Consider the following 17,032-nt stretch of genomic DNA (forward strand, 5'->3'; position numbering starts at 1 on the left):
GTGACTCTAGTGTAAAGCGCTTCGAGTGGTCAAAATAATTGAAAAAGCACCATAAGTTCAGTCCATTTACCATTTATCTTAACTTCCTGGTTCAGGTTTGGAAGGAGCAAAGGAAACATTTGGTCTTTGACCTTCTTGGACCAGTTGTGACGCCGTAGTTCTGGCTGTGAACACAACAGTTTGACCTCAGTCACATGAAATAAGTCTAGATTTTGCTACAAATGTTTTTTTCTGATGATTATTGTTCATGCAGTTCAAAGCAGATGCCACATCAAACTGTCACTGTCCTGACAGAAACAATTTTAAGAAATATTAAAAATACGTTGAAGCTGTAATGGGAGTTCTCAGTATAACAGGATCAACAGGACAACATGTTGGTTTGTAAGGAAAGCATTTATTAAGCTAACGTTCCAACCTCAAAACACAATCCAGTTGCAGTGGAAACATGTAACATGGATTCATACAGATTCAACAAAGCTGTCTCAAATATGTTTCATTTGTCAACATCTCTAAAACTCGCTGCCTGCCAGAAGAGCTGATCTACAGTCTGCGTGGGGCTGGAGCTGCTGCCAGTGGCGTCGAGTCGAGTCATCATGCAGTTTAGAACGGACTGATGAAACGCCACACATGCATGTTTTTTTTTGTTTTGTTTTTTTTTAAATGAACGGACATCATGCGCTCTGCTGTTTGACTCCAGTCCAGAGCCTTGATCTCAGCTGATCTGAGGAGTAAAAACCCGAGTTTCTTCTAAAAAGTGGGATGAGAATCGACAAGAGTTTACAACGGCCGGATCGAATGGGTGACGAGAAGAAGTGGATGATCTGAGGCACTCTAGATTACAGAATGTGATGAGATCGGCCACATCTGTCCAGTTTTTACAGGCAAATATAAAAAAAAAAAAAAACTAAGTGCAGAGTCAGCATTTCCACAGGGATCTGTTTGGGAAACAGCAGCTCTGTTTGTGTCCACCGTGCAGGAACATTATAAGCTACTTCATTTACATTCAACGTAAGCAGCACTAAGTAGTGCTTGTAGTGCCACACAGGCTCCGCCCCCTCCCTGTACATAAATAACCCCCCTTCCCCTCCACAGAGGCACTGAAGAACAATCGACAGAAGCTCAGTGATGTGCGGCAGGCTTCACAGGGAGGCGCTTCCTTTTGTAACAACATTCAGTTCAAATGTTTGAAACATGCCGAGGAAATGATCTGCATAGGTTTGCCTCCGCGGGTTGCCTTGTTTCAGTTAAAGGGCGACAGAAGAGCAGCCTGCTGGGAAATAAAAACTCCTCTACTTATGCACCAATCAGTTTCCAGTCAATTAGGATTTTTTTTTGTTTTTGTTTTTAAGTGCATCAAAACTTTCAGTCTGCACATGAATCTTTTTCAGCTCAATAAAAATTAGAGACAAATATTTTGATTTCTTTCTGTTTTGCATACATGCATAACTAAGTCACTATGAAAAAAAACTTCTTTCCCTCCCTTGATTTTGTCACAATATTTAGAAAAAAATTAAATGAATCAGCAGGTCAGACCAAAAACTGGTGAGTCAGGAAAAGCCTGATAGCAGCATCTCTCTTCTCTTCTGTTGGTACAGTGCTGCACATCCGCTATTTGCTTAAAAAGAAAAAGATTTTTGGTATCATATAATTGCTCTTTTTCTATTATTTGTGCTTTAAATTTGCCTGATTCAACTCTGGCGTTAAAGGATCTGTTTGCCATTTTTACAGAACAAATATGCTTTCTGCTATCCTGATGAACATGGGAAGAGGGAAACCGTCTTGAACTAACTTTATCATGTTCAAAACAGAAAATTTTATTCTCGAGGTTTGTCATTAAAAGACAAAACAAACGGGCATCTAGCTTTTGCATCAGGAAGCATGTGAGCTTCTTTTAAAGCAGTGAAATATTTGAAACGATATTCTGAGTGAACGTTAATTCCTCCCCCATGTTTGGAAAGCTAGATGAAATGTGCGCTCTACCCCTCGCTGCTGCTGTGGTGGGCTTGGTGGTTGAACTGGGGGGCCGGCGCTTTCGTCAGGTGTCAGAACAGTAAACTGAAGTGAAACCATAAGAGTGGGTCACGGGTCTGAATGGAAGCAGGGAACAGAACCAAACAGGAAATCAGAACCAGAAGGAGCTTTATGGAGCTGGGCTGAGCAGAGCTGCTTCAGGGCTGCTTCTCTTCCTCAGGCGCCTCCACCTCCCTCTCCACCTCCCTCTCCTCCTCCACCTCCCCCTCCATCTCCACCTCCACCTCCTCGCTCTCCAGCAGGTTGACCTTCTCCTCCTCTGGCATCAGAGTGGCCGGGTTGATCTGGAAAATGTGCCTGTGGATCAGGGAGCGCCGTTAGAGGACAACACAAAATGTTCTCCAGCATCTCTGGTTATTCACCACTTGTGTGGCTAATAACAAGTGTTGTGTTTATTTTAGATTCATAGTAAAAAAAAAATTATACAAACAATGTAATAAGCAATTAATTATTGACAGTGCAAACAATTTTCAGGCAGAGCATTTTGTTCAGATAAAGATGTTTGTAAAAATTTAAATCTGTTTTTGTGTGCATCAAATATTCAGACAATTTCATTATGTCATAACTAAGCCTGACACAATAAGCAATGGATCAATTAAAACAAGTTCAATAATTTCCATTTGCTTTTTTTCTCCCTACTGAAAACTGGATGGTAAAAGTCTCCAGTCTGGTGTTTTGGTCTCAGCCAGACTTTTGATTTTAGGAAAAATGTGTTTATAGAGACTTTATGATTCATTTTATTTATTTATTTATTTTTGTTGTTTTGTTTATTTTGGATATTTAAAATGTCTTCCCATTATTATGCCATTACCAATGTAGTATTTGAAAATGTTCTCAAAACAAAGTTATCGTTTATCGCAACAAGATCTGGGACAATTAATCATCCAATAAATTTATTATTGTGACCAGCCTAGATATAAGTGGTTAAAAACACGATTAATGTTGTGATAATTCACGCGACAAAAAAGTATGAACATTTACATATAATTTTGTCGACTAAATTCACAGATTTAATCAACTTAAATTTTATTTGTTAGTCGACTAAAACAAATAGTTCTGATCACTTCATTATGACAAACTAAATCAGATCTTGCTGTCTGAGTCGACTCTGTCTGGGAGACTCACTTGTGTTCGCAGGCTGGGAAGAACAAGTCCAGGATCTTGACGATGAACGCCGATCCGGCCACACCGATCACAACCACCCACATGACCAGGAAGAAGAGGGGCAGCGATTCGTAGCAGAAGCGGCGCAGGCGTTCCCTGGCGTCCTCCACCCACTCACACATAACCTGAGGAGAGGACAGACAGAGCAGAGGTCAGAGGTCAAGATGGAGGTCTCCAGCTCTACTGGGAGACGGTTTAAACACAGACTCTTCTCCTGCAGTTCTGCCCCTCCAGTCTCACTCTGTGTTTGTGTCACCAGAGTGTTCAGTGAGTGATGTGAGCGCAAATATCTCAGTGAACAAACAGTAATTTGTCATGCTTCAGTTTCAATCTTACACACATAGTCATTTACACGTCAAGATTTAAAACTGGAGGTGCACCAGTCCAAACCGTCAGCTTAGAGCTCAGAGCCTTTTTTAACAGATGCTACCAACATGGCAGAGTCACAAAGCCAGACTGTGAAAGTCTCACTTGATGGACTTTGACTGGACCCGTCTCAGTCCTTAGCCGTTCCAGGTCCACTTACCGAATACGATGATGTCACTTCCTTGGGCGAGCTGCCCACCTCATTCGGACCCGACGGGCTCGGTTCCAGGTCAAACTCGTCCCCGTAGGTGACGTCGGACAGCAGGTCGGGATCCATCCGCAGCGGCGTTTCGGGAAGCTTCCCTGGAGCCGCCACCTCCTCCTGCGTGGTGTCAGAGTGTCGCTCTGTGTGGGGGTACTGGCTGGTGGTCTGGGACACCAGCTGCTCCTCGTCTGAGGTCAGGGTCACACGCAACGAGACACAGCAAGAAAACAGGAGGAGGAGTCAGGAGCTGCGTTTCCATTAATCAAAGAATGGAGCAAATTGAAATGATGAAGTTAAATTCACTTAGTGGAAACACGGCAATTAAAAAAAAACTCATTATTTTTTTTATTAAAAGATTCTTTGCTATGATTAGGTGCTTTTTCAGCCATGTGAAAATAGATGCATTTTGCAAAACTACAGTGGAAAAACTTTATGAATCAGGAGACACATGATCAGCAGCTGCATGTCACTACTGGTGAAAACAACAAAGTAGAAGGCGACAGGAAGTGGTAAGAGGATGGTGGGTTTTTTCAGACAATGTGCAGCCGGCTCCACCAGAATCACAGTTCATAAAAAGTTGTGTGTCATTTGAACATAACTCTCCTGTAAAAATCAACCAAAGCGCAGGACACACAACCAAAACCTGAATAAGACGTCTCCTCTGATTGGCTGATAGATGAACACCATGGCTGGATTATGAATATATTTTGTGTAACTATTTCCATTTGTCGCTGCTGCGATTTTTAGTGACTTATCACATCAACAACCTTATTCACGTGGGATTTTGATTTCATTTCTTATTTAGTGGAAGCGCCACAGTTGCAAATTTGTGTTTTTTCGAAGTTAGCAGAAAAGACAAAGATTTGTGGACATTTGGAAACGCGGCTAGGGTTAGAAAACAAACCTCTTCTGGAGTTGGGAGGATCCGTGACGACCACGTCGTTCTCTCTGGGGATCCTGAAGATCTCGCTGTGTCCAATGGGGTAGACGTTGGTGAACTGGGCCAGCTTCTGGAACTCTGGGCTCAGCAGGATTTTCACCTCACACATGTCAGGTTGATGGACCTTTACGGCACAAAAGGAAAGGTCAGAGGTCAGTCAGAGGGAGCGGACCCTGACCAGAGGAAATCGCCTCAACCTCATCTGGGAGCCAATCAGCTAGCTCCACCCAGCATAGATAAGGTAGAAGGAAGAGTTTACCTCTTTTCCATCCAACTCGATCACTTCACTGAACACCTGCAGAGCCACCACCTCGTCTGAGTCGCTGTACAGCCGATTCTGGCTCACCATCACCCGGGTAACGGCCGACACCAGGTCCCCCGAGTTAAACTCACTGGTCCCATTACTGCTGTCCACTGGAAGACACCAAGCAGGCATCAACACACTTCTTACATCAACTAGATACCTGATTTTAAAATGTTAAACAGTGTTATTATATCAAGTAGCTGAATGTGGGAAACGTTAGTGAACATCTGTCTTCTAAAGGAGTAAATGAGGCAAACCAATGTTTTTTGTTTGTTTTCTGTAAATGAATACTTCCTGGAGGATTTTACTGTTTGTAGATTTCCAAAGATGCACAAGAGAGACTGCTCTCTAAAGTGTTTTATTACAGTTTTATTTGAATAAAAATATTTTTAGCAAGATGAATATACAGAAAGCAGGAACAGGTATCTTGGAATTAATAGCTCACAAAAAGAAAGTGGATTTGTTTGAACTCAGCATGTCGGAGATTCATATACAAACCAGCAATCACCAAAAAACTACAGTGAGGACAGCTGAGTGTGGGAGGGCCTTCACTGGTTCATTACTTTGATATTAAAGGTTTTTGTTTTTTTTGGGTTTTTTTACATTTTGTGGTCAAACAAGTTAAATTTTGTTGGTCATGTTTGATTTGCGAAAGCAACAAACCAATCAACATGGATGAATACCTGTGTACTGAATCTCTGCTACCCCTCCAGATGTTGGAGAGGTAGCAACATCTGAAAAAAATGGTTTCCAAAGAGATATTAGTTGAAAAAGTAAAAAAATAAAATAAAATAAAAATAGACATGGCCCATTTAGAAAGCCAGTTATAAAGATTACAGGAAGGAAGCAAAAACTAACGGGCGGATCATTTAGCTTTAGTTAGCTCTGTAGGCTCCAAGGAAAAGTGAAGGAAACTCACAGAGAAGAGCCTGGCAGTTGAACCTAGTGACACCTGAAAGCTCCACCGGGATCTCATTGACCAGCACCTGCTCTTCACCCACTGATATGTTTAAATTTATCTGAGAAAAAAAAAAGAAAGAACAGAGAAGTGACTCATGAGCTCCCCTCCTGATTTCCCAGAAACAGAGGAATCTTAGGAACTATTCCCGCCGTGGCCATGAATTTACCTGTAAGCTGTTGGACTGCTGCAGCTCGGCGTCTGTCAGTGTCCCTGTTGTTACGTTAATCAGGATATTTTCCTGCGAGAAAAACAACTCGGTGAGAAATAAGAACAGAAAACACCCGAACGCCTCATTGCTACATTCTAGTGGAAAGACTAACAGCGAGGCTAACACCGCACAAAGCACCTCTTTTTTTTCTTACCGTGTTTAGCTGCTTTGTCATCGACTCGGCAACAAACAGAAGAACAATAAAAGAAACAGTGGGACTAGCCATCTCCGCTTTTAGTTCTCTTCCATCAAAAACAAGACTCGAAAAACCGTTGCGCACACATACGAACTGCGCAGGCGTACGGAATGTCCTGTTGTTTTTCTCGCGACAAGTGAAAACGTCAGTATGGCGGTGCTCCTCGAAACAACGGTGGGGGATATTGTAATTGATTTGTTCACCGAGGAAAGACCTAAAAGTAAGGCTATAATGTTACAGTAACCCAGAACTATTTGTCAGCATATTAGCTCGTTCATAATTGAAGGAGACATAAGAGAACTTATGAACAGAATATGGTGGTGTTAGCTTCGGTGGTTAGCTAGTCTGTTGTCTGTTTCATTCAGCTTTTGTTTTACCTTGTTCCAGAATTACTCTAATTGGAGTACAGTGTTACAACTGCACAGCAGTTGTAATACGTTTGGTCATATTTTACTTCCAAATACGTTATGTTCTAATGTTACCAGTGGTCCATCTAAACATTTGTGCTCTCTTTCAGCCTCCCTAAACTTCCTGAAATTATGCAAAATAAAATACTACAATTACTGCCTTGTCCACAACGTGCAGGTAATGTCAGATTGTCTTATTTCAAACTGTCTCCGCTATCAATCTGTTCTTATTTTTGCTAACTCTGTGCTGTTTCAGCGAGCCTCCACAGGAGGGCGCCAAACGCTAAGTTTACAGTCAGAGCTACCATTGACGTTCACACAGCTGTAGAAGGATTTTAATGTTTAATTGTTTTATCAAATGTAATGTAGCATCTCAGACATCATATACATTTTTCATCACAATTTAATCTAAAAGCTGAACATTCTGGCTACTCGAAATCTTAAATGGTAATTGCACTTTTTCATGTCAAAGTCATACACTTCCCTGTTTCCATATTCCTTAGTCTGTCTGAGATTGTTACATTAGCACTACTAGCTCTGCCTAACATTTGGAGCAAGTACAAAAACAAAAATCCACAAAAACCAGAAATATTTGAAGTGTTATTCTACATTCAGATTTGCTGATAACCTGTGTGATATGTTGGTTTGTTTTTCTCAGAGGGACTTCATCATCCAGACTGGAGATCCTACTGGAACTGGCCGTGGAGGAGAATCTGTCTTCTGGTCAGTCAGTAAAACAGTTTCAGTTGTTTGGGAATCGGGCGGCGCGCTGAAAACCTGTCTGTGCTCCGGATCCGCAGCAAACTGTATGGGGACCAGGCGCGCTTCTTTGACGCGGAGAAAACACCGCGCATTAAGCACAGGAAGAAGGGGACGGTTTCCATGGTGAACAACGGAAATGACCAGCATGGCTCTCAGGTGAATGAGAAGAGACCTTTTAGAAATCGGCAATATTCTTCTTTTTTTAGGGCAGGAATATAAAAAAATTAAATGCACTCATCAGATATGCAACCGGAATAATTTGTTTCTTCTTAGTTCCTCATTACAACCGGGGAGAACCTGGACTACCTGGACGGGGTCCACACCGTGTTCGGAGAAGTCACAGAAGGGCTGGACATCCTGACCAAGATCAACGAGGTTTTCGTTGACAAGGATTTTGTCCCATTTCAGGACATCAGGTGAGCGGGAACCAAGAGACCATGTCACACTTCCACATCTACTGGGATTCCTTAGATGAGAGCGTTTTAAATTACTTTTAATAATCCATTTAGCTTACTGTACCATTTGATAACTAAGGTAAGGAATGAATTTAAATGTTTTGTTTTTGCAAGGTGGATTGAGATTACATGTGTTGTGAATTTGACTTATGTTCCACCTACCAACTATCTTTTGTCCAGTTCCTAGTACAAATATTGTAGATAGGAACTTATTTTATTCAATACTTCCTTAATTTATTAGTTCCGTCAGCAGATTTCTAACCTTTATAACCTGGTAAAATGTTTTTCTTACTTTATCATCCTGATTTGTTTTATTTTTATGGTTTGATCATGAGACCTTGCTGTTGTTTTGCTGCAGGATAAACCACACTGTGGTGCTGGACGATCCGTTCGATGATCCTGCCGATCTCCCGATTCCTGATCGATCGCCTGAGCCCACCAAGGAGCAGCTGGATGTGAGAGCAGCCGGGCTCATTCTCACCAGAGTGATGGGGCGCCTCAGAGACGCTCAGGCAGACGTAGATGCTTTAAGGAGTTTGTGTGACTCGGTGTTTGTATTTGCAGAGCGGTCGTATCGGAGCGGACGAAGTGATCGACGATACGGATGGGAAAGGAGCCGAGGAGCTGGAGGAGAGGCTGAGGGAGAAGGAAGCCAAGACTCAGGCCATCCTGCTGGAGATGGTGAGACTCTCATCTGCTCTCAGTCCTCTGGCTGGGGGACACAATGAAGACACACTGAGCGTCCCTGCAGGTTGGGGACCTCCCGGACGCAGACGTGAAGCCTCCTGAGAACGTTTTGTTTGTGTGCAAACTCAACCCAGTCACCACAGACGAGGACCTGGAGATCATCTTTTCACGCTTTGGCTGCATAAAAAGGTCAGGAGTCTCATTTTTGTCAGATACATCTTTGCTTATTTTTTAAAAGATTTTAGCCTCAACATTTTGTAGTCGTTGTCTGTTTTCTTTTGACGTTACTTGGTTTTGTGTTTTTCTGTGTAGTTGTGAGATCATCAGAGACTTTAAAACTGGAGATTCTCTCTGCTACGCTTTCATTGAGTTTGAGAAGGTGAGCAGCATCATCTCTATACACCAATAGAGAAGATTATTAATACTGACCCTCTAACAATAAGTATGTTCTTCTTTTGTCATGGTAAGCAGCCCTGACCTCTGACCTGTGATGTTCAGTGGAGCCATACTAAAAATCTGTCCGTTCATCTATCCATCTGTTCTGTCCATCTTTTCTTTCAGCAGAGTGTCAGCACGGCCTTAAAAAGTCTTAAATCCATCTATGTAAAATTAGGGCCTTGAAATGTCTTAAGATCATTTTAAAAATGTCAGTTGACCTCAAATACGTTGATCCAGGTTTTAAATATTTGGATTTTTTTTTTCTTGAAGGCAGAAGTTTGAGTCATGAGCAGACATCTTTGTTGTGGTCTGTGACTTGAAGCGGTTGAGGCTAACTCACTGCTAACATGCCCTTGCTAACTGGCTTTTTCTTATTTATTTTTTATTTTTTTCCATAAATGCAAATTGCATCCAGTTGCAGGATGTTTGTCTTGCCTCCGGCTCGCTTCTCTTGCCAAACTATCACAGTCATCCACTATATAGTTTTTTTCAGTCCTAAATTAGCAATAAATGACATAATAACTATAACTATAAATGAAAATGAGTGCAATAATTTTCATTCGCATGCTTGTTTCTGTAGTTTGCTTCATCTTTAGAAAGATGCTGCCCTTTAGTATTATTGAAAAACCTGCATTTCGAAAAATGCTGCAGACATTTGACACGTAATACAAAGTGGTTAGTTTGCACATTTCAGATTCACATTAAATTAATAACATTACAAAAAGAAAACAAAAACAAAATACTACTTTACAAATGCATAATTTAGCAAAAAAGGAATAATTATTTTTTACTAAAGTCCTAACTTGTTTTTTTTTTTTTTTTTTTCAATCTGATCCTGATGATTAAATTCAAAAATACTTTATTGATCCCGAAGGGAAATTAAATGTTGTAACTCGTATCAGTGATGGTTGTGTTTTGAGGCACATTCTTGTTTTGTTGAGACTTCATAATGTTTATTTGATTTACTGTTTTAGTTATTTTGTTCTTTTATTTTGGACATTTAAAAAGGTTTTCCAGTCACGGTCTTAAATCTTCTTTTGGAAATGAAAGTTTATTGATCTTTGAGAGGCGGTGCTTGCAATATTACCCCCTTATTATTATATTTGTTTGAAATTGCCTCAAAAGGACAATATTATTGTTTATCGTGATCATTTCTGCGACAACTTATAATATGTAATCACGACTGGCCTAAACTTGTCAAGATGACAGACAGACGGTAGTGAGGTGTGCGGTGGATTGTGATCTTTGTGATTGATGATGTGATTAATGGTAAGAATAGGGAGGCGGATGGTGAAGGTGGATCAAAGCTTTATAAAGTCAGACATGTTTCAGATGCACTGTTGTAACAAACTCTCTCATGATGTCCAAAGCACATGAAGAAAAACTAACATGTGCTTTTTGCATGTTCTGGTTCACTGGGAAACAAGCTGATAACATCTTGTTTTTCCATATATATATATATATATGCCCTCCAGTTTTTTTATAAGGAAAGTAGTAACAGGTGGAAAAACCCCACAGGATGTGATGTCTGGAAATCAGTCATAAACTCAGTTTGCTCTGTTTACGACATGTTGATCACGATCCCATCAGATTGTTGGAGTCATTATGACAGAGGAGGGAAATAAAGAAGGTCTCACATCCACGCCTGTCACTGCTGTGCTTCAGAGCCGCTGCAGTGTTGAAATAAGAGCTGATAAGTTGGAGACATGAAACCTGTCCTACAAGGTTGGTTAGGTCAGATATGTAAGATGATAGGGAAGATCATATTTATTTTTCAGAGGTGAACCGTGTGAACCTTTGATCTGGGGAATAATGGGGCTGCAGGAATTTCACTGCAAACGACCAACAGAATCAAGGCTCTGGGGGAGCTGAGTGCAATGCGTTGTGCACCCAGTAGAGGATGCTATACTTTTAGGTAGAGGTTGACTTTCATGCTTGGTGTGTGTGGCACCAAACGGTTCTTGTAAAGAAGCCAGAAAAAGCTGACTCCTTGAAAAAAGATAAGAGAGGAGCCGAGGGGTTTCCACAGCTCATTAAAACGGAGCAAAATGTTCCTGCTTCCACATGAAATCCATGTTTTTATTCCGGGTTCCTGAACTAGGCAGCTGGTATCATATTCCTCCTCATAAGGGCAGCTAGTTAAAGCAGCTTTTGGCTTTCTTTTACCTTTTGTGTGAAAATATTTGCGTGTCATTTAATATCTGGAACATTTCGAGACAATAGTCAGTGTACATTCAGCAGGTGCATAAGGCGGGTAGTTTATGTGAGGTCTGCTGTTATTGGTCAAGTTAGAGCTGAGTTTTTGATCACATTGTTGTTGTTTTTTTATTTACATTGAACTTTACAGTATATAAACCTGTTTTCTCGACAGCAAGAAGACTGTGAGAAGGCTTACTTCAAAATGGACAACGTGCTGATTGATGACCGGCGGATCCATGTGGACTTCAGCCAGTCGGTTGCAAAGATCAAATGGAAAGGGAAAGGTTAGCAACAAACAACTTGTTAGCTAACAACAAGTTAACAGCCTCTTGCTTAATGGCTTGTTTTAAGTCAATAATTCCTTAATTCCCTTAAAAAGGTTCCCATAAATGTCAACCCTTTAAGGAACATGACTGTAAATTGCGTGAACATCCAATCCAAACCACCATCAGGGTCACATAGTCTGCCTACAGACGCATACACACACACACACACACACGCATGTGTGTGATTCCTGTGTGATTGTTTACACAGGAAGTGGAGGTAGGAGACGTGCACCTCCATACATCTTCCTGTGTGAAGGGCACGCTGAAGATTGGACATGCGAATGTGAAGCATTTCCAGTTAAGACGGAAACAAAAAGTTAAGAGGAATAAGTAGAGGCGAAAAATCCATAAAATGCCTACTGACTGTAAACGCTTTAGGCGCTCTGTTCTCATTGTTTCACACAGAGTGTTCATCAGTGGTACAACAGCCTCCTATGGCCTAGAGATGTAATCACAGGCTTCCCTGAAGATAAACAGCCAATAAACAAAAAGGATAACTTCAGCATTCATAAAAGTCTCCTTTAGGTCAGACTAGCCGTTACTAGTCTGGATTTATGCTAGCATAAAGATCAACTCAGTTGTTTCTAAAGCTTTAACAGAACCTCGTCTAAAAGTCTGCACTGCTCCTTTAAGCGAACAGCTGTGTGTGTCCTAGGTGGAAAATACACTAAAGATGACTTCAAGGCTTACGAGAAGGACTTGGAGAGCCGTTCCAAGCTGGCTCTGAAGGATCAAGTGAAGCCCAAGCAAGAGTATCCTTCTGTGTTCACATGCCTGGAAATGTTTTATTTTTCTGTTGATATTCTGATTCGTGTCTGTCTCCGCTGCCTTTCTTCCTCTGAGATTTCCATAACCTTCCAAACAGCTCAAAGTATGACCTGCTAATCGAGGATGAGGAGGAGGCGACCAGCCATCGGCTCCCTGAGAAGAAACACAAGAAGCACCATCATCATTCAGATGACGAGGACAACAGGAAATCCAAAAAGCACAAGGTCTGTTGTTTTTATTACTGGAATCATTTTAAGACCTGATAAGAAGCAGATATTGTTTATTATGAGCTGGTGTGTGTAGTTTGAGGTGGAGGATGTATTTTTATTATTATTATTATTATGTAGGTGGGTTACATAATGATGCTATGATCTCATGATTTTATTTGTATATTGACTTTATTATCACATAGATAAATGACTGTATTGTTTTTTTTTTCTTCGCTGTTTTTGGGCTCCCAGGGACCCAGCGGTGCAGAATGAGATGCCACATGTTAATTTTATTTTTTAACAGTCCAGACAGTTTTACGTGGAGCGACTGAGTCATCAGCATGTCGACTGTTCCTCCAGTCTGAACAGGCAGCTCTGGAGTTATTGTTGACCTTTGACACTGAGAACTTCCTGGTCAGCACCAGGTTGCAGTGAATGGCCATGCAGACTGTTCTCCAGTCTGGTAGGAAGTGGCATTGCAGGAAATGTTTGTGTCATATCTCAGCGATCTGCATGAAAGTGTCTGACGGGAACGCTGATGGGTTTTTGGAATGAAGGCTGACGGATGAAGAAGCAGACCTGAGACTCGTTACCTGCTGGGAAAGTCACCTCAGGTTTGCCAGGAAATATCTAATCAGGCAGATAAAGATAAAGTTCTCCTGTGGAATACTTCCTTGTTCCTTTAATAACTTTCTTATCTCTCTTCACTGTGTTCAATTCCTCTTCCAAGAGGAATGAAACAAGAAGCTCAGGCTTCCAAGAAACCTGAGCTCTCTCTCTCCCTCTTTCTCTCTCTCTGTCTCTTTCCCCTCAGTTCATCTTGTGTCTTTAAAACTAAAGCTGCACCAATCTGATACTAATATCTTTATCAAATTGAACTAAAACTCTAGTTTTGGTGTTTGTGACGATGTTCCAGATCCATCATTTGTTCAGTCTAATTCTATATTTTAATTGTTTTACATTCTATTTAGAATTCTTATTGCTCTTTCTGAACCATTTATAAGGCAGTTTGTTGTACTTTATTACTGAAATGTCTCTCCCCACGAGCAACAGTCAAAAACAACGTTCAAAATATACATGAAGCATTCCAGAATTCTCAAAATATGCTATGTAGTTGCATTTTATTCAAGCTGCAGTTTATAACTTTAATAAAAAAAATATTAAAGCTGTCACCATGTCGTGACAGTTTGTTACGAGACAGATAATCTGTGAAAAGATCAATCTCCATCTGAACTACTATTACTGGTTCAAGTAATGCAACGTTCTGGCCAAAAACAACCAATCAGAACCAGAAGGAGGGTCTTAGTGCTGTCAATCAACCTCATTCACTCACTGCTAAATATGCTAATGGTGGAAAAACAACTTATCGTTATCGCTAGCTACAGCACAGACACGAAGCCAGGGGAGGGAGGGAGCAGCCACATGAGATTGTGATTGACAGCGCTAAAACTCTCCTGCCTCTGATTGGTTGTTTCTCGATAGCACTGGGAGAAAGCAGAGGAAATACATTTTTCACTGATTGTTTCTCTACCTTATTGTCACAACATAATGACAGTTTTGACAAATATGTAAAGATTATATATATATATATATATATATATATATATATATATATAAAAGTTACATACTGCAGCTTTAATTTGACTCAGGAGAGGACGGGTCAGGAGGGACTAGAGCTGCTGCTGACTGACTCGTCTGTTGTTAAGTGGTAAAAGATACAGGTACATGTTCAATACATGAATATGTTGGGAATCTTTTTTCCTTAATTCATTAAATGCTAGTGAAATGGAGGCAAACAATATTCTGTAGCTAAGCTAACTATGCTGAATGGTTGATAATCTCACCCAGTCTACCAACCTCTCAGGGAAAAACTGGGTTGTAAATTGACACTCTTGTTTTGTTCTCTCTCTGTTTCTCTATTTTTTGAAAACCTGACTTTATTATTTTTCTCAGCAGCATATTAACCGCCACAATCAAGTCGTTCTTGTTTTCTACTGACTGCTGCTGAACACTGTGACCGTCAAGCACTCCGAGCAGGAACGAACCGTTTCCTGCAGATCCAGGAGGTTCAGGGAAAATATGGATGTGATTTTTGGTCTGGGAGGGGGCAACATTTGATTTTTACTGCTAAAAGCTATTTTAGAAAACACAATATGATTAATTTTGTAATAGACAGGGTCCCAATTTTTTAAAATTATTTCTATAAAAAAAAAAAGAAAAAATTGCAGAGGGCCCCCTGTCATACCTTTTCCCCCCTCTAAGACCCTCCTGGACTAAATTCATGTTGTTTTGTTTTTACATGTTTGACCTAACTAGTGAAGCTGTTGGTGTATGTCAGTGTGCTGTACTGGTGCAATTAGCAAATAAATGAGTAATTCAGTATATTTGTAGTTAAAAAAACAAACATTTTAAGTCAGTTCTGCTGTTCTTTGTATCGGATCAGTATCGGCCAATGCCAAACCTCAGATATCGGTATCAGAAGTGAAAAAAGTGGATCGGTTCGTCTCTTAACTGGGCAAAAAAGTCTTTCCTAGAAGTTCAATCTTGACCAAAGGAGTAAATGTTCTGGTCCCTCCTGACTGGACGTCAGGCCCCGTCTGTCTTCTCCCACCTCGGTTCTCACCATCCTCACTCTGCTCTTGTTTCCAGGACAACGAGGAGAGCAGACGCGACCGAAAGTCTGCCCGCCAGCGCTCGGGTTCTCGCTCTCGCTCCAGAGACAGAGAGCACAAACACGGCAAGTCCCGGCTCAAACACGGGAAGGAGAGCCGGGACAAAGGTCACAGAGAGCGCAGCCGCAGCCGCTCGCCCAGGAAGTCCAAGGATAAAGACCGGAGCAGGTTCAGATGAGGGAACCAGCTGGCATTATTTTGACTCGGACCTTTGCTTAAAAATCAACTAAAAGCGAAAATGACATCAATTGTACAATTTCTAGATAAATAAACCAGAAGAAATGCGTAGAAAGACTCACTATGACGTGGAAATTGTCTTATCAGTTCTACTTTTTTTTTTATTATGTTGTAACCATGACAGACTTCCTCATCGCCGTTTTGTTTACTTCTTCTGCATCTTCCTCTTGTGACCACCACATTTAGAACGAAGGCTGCACATGGTCCCACCTACCGCTGACTGCTGGGGGGGCGGTTTGTATTTTAGAAATGTCTGTATGGAAAGTTAGTGGGCGGGTTCCCTCTGCCCCCACGCTGCCGAGGGAAACCACTGGTGTCTCCCTCCACCCACCTGTCAGAACTGCCTCTGTCTGCAGGGTCAGAGCTGAGCTTCTTTATCTGGAAGTTTGACAAACTTCCAGTTACAAAGATTGAACTTTAGCAAATGAATCTGAAATCAGCTGAAAATTTACGTTTTAAATTTGATGCCAAGGATAATAAAATATTTTTCTAACCAGCACACTTTCCACTAGTTTTTTTTAAGTCATCATTTTTCTAGCAGTTGATTGAGGTGATTTGTTTGCATTTTGTTGTGTAATTGTAAATAAGCTGAATTTGTCCCTTTTTTGACTGAAATCTTGTGAAAACTCTTTTACACTTTAATGTTTCAGATCACCTATCAAAGGTTATGTGGACGTCACTGAACACTTTGACGAGGGCAGTCTCAGTACTGTGGTAACCATGGAACCCAGACTGAAACCGGACATTAAAGCAGTTGGTCATCGATAAGAAGCTGTTTAACAGCCTGGAACTTTGCAGCAATAATTTATCCACATTGTTCTTTTATCAGTGGTATAATAAAAGCCTGGAGGAAAACACCTGAAGAAAGCGATGAGTTCCAACAATATGGTGAATCGCTGTTTAGTCATGATTTATTGTTTTCAGCAAGGTCCGGTTCAGTTTGAATAACTTTGCATCTTCAATAAGTAAAATTATTTGTATTTTCCAAGACCAACATTAACCTTTGGAAGAACCACAGTGCTGGTTCTGTTGGACTTCAGTCCTTTCAGTAAAATGTCAACAGTACTGAATGCTCCACTGAAGAGTCAGAATTTCCCAGTTCCAAGAAAACTGGAAAGCAGGACTACTCCCAGATCTGAACCTCTACAGGCTGAGAACCTGAACAGGTGGAGAAACAGAAGACAACAAACTGATCAGGGTAAGAATGGCTCTTCATCAGTCTGGGTTTAACCAGCAACTGGAATCCAGCTGGAGTCTTTAACTTTGTAAATGTTGACTGTTTACATAAATACAATTGGCTAATAAAAACCTTTCACCTATATGAAATCATTTTGTCTTTGGTAGCCTAAAATGCAGAAGACTCCACATATCTCTTCACTTCCTGATATTTCTTTCTTGAACATTGAAGCTGTAAGAAAATAATTTAACCAGCAGAATTTGGCTCTTTACCCTTAAACTGCCTCTTTTATCTGCCAGTTGCCAGAGTTGAACTTGCCT

At 40.9% G+C, this 17,032-nt stretch overlaps 2 protein-coding genes across 2 annotated transcripts; one reads left to right on the forward strand and one right to left on the reverse strand.

The window, feature by feature from the left end:
• Positions 1-374: 374 nt before the first annotated feature.
• ginm1 (glycoprotein integral membrane 1) lies at positions 375-6,502 on the reverse strand. The gene is made up of 8 exons (XM_044105630.1): positions 6,334-6,502; positions 6,138-6,209; positions 5,930-6,029; positions 4,966-5,120; positions 4,671-4,830; positions 3,722-3,954; positions 3,157-3,320; positions 375-2,328 (listed from the first exon to the last, which is right to left on the reverse strand). The coding sequence occupies exons 1-8, from the start codon at positions 6,403-6,405 to the stop codon at positions 2,169-2,171; spliced, it is 1,116 nt and encodes a 371-aa protein (XP_043961565.1). The 5' UTR covers positions 6,406-6,502; the 3' UTR covers positions 375-2,168.
• On the forward strand, positions 6,494-16,034 carry ppil4 (peptidylprolyl isomerase (cyclophilin)-like 4). Its single transcript, XM_044105629.1, has 13 exons — positions 6,494-6,595; positions 6,893-6,960; positions 7,441-7,505; positions 7,583-7,700; positions 7,818-7,960; positions 8,358-8,454; positions 8,564-8,680; positions 8,751-8,875; positions 8,999-9,065; positions 11,496-11,607; positions 12,305-12,401; positions 12,515-12,641; positions 15,276-16,034. Exons 1-13 carry the CDS (start codon positions 6,526-6,528, stop codon positions 15,474-15,476), a joined length of 1,407 nt encoding a protein of 468 aa, XP_043961564.1. The 5' UTR covers positions 6,494-6,525; the 3' UTR covers positions 15,477-16,034.
• Positions 16,035-17,032: the final 998 nt, after the last annotated feature.

This window comes from Gambusia affinis, linkage group LG22 (assembly GCF_019740435.1).
Source record: "Gambusia affinis linkage group LG22, SWU_Gaff_1.0, whole genome shotgun sequence".
Classification (NCBI taxonomy): Eukaryota; Metazoa; Chordata; class Actinopteri; order Cyprinodontiformes; family Poeciliidae; genus Gambusia; species Gambusia affinis.

Coding starts and splice junctions, on each gene's coding strand:
- ginm1 (XM_044105630.1), bottom strand. CDS start 6,405: ATGGCTAGTCCCACTGTTTCTTTTATTGTTCTTCTGTTTGTTGCCGAG. Junction 4,831..4,965: donor TCGAGTTGGATGGAAAAGAG/GTAAACTCTTCC, acceptor TGTGCCGTAAAG/GTCCATCAACCTGACATGTG. Junction 2,329..3,156: donor TTCCCAGCCTGCGAACACAA/GTGAGTCTCCCA, acceptor CCTGATCCACAG/GCACATTTTCCAGATCAACC.
- ppil4 (XM_044105629.1), top strand. CDS start 6,526: ATGGCGGTGCTCCTCGAAACAACGGTGGGGGATATTGTAATTGATTTG. Junction 7,701..7,817: donor ATGACCAGCATGGCTCTCAG/GTGAATGAGAAG, acceptor GTTTCTTCTTAG/TTCCTCATTACAACCGGGGA. Junction 8,876..8,998: donor CGCTTTGGCTGCATAAAAAG/GTCAGGAGTCTC, acceptor TTTTCTGTGTAG/TTGTGAGATCATCAGAGACT.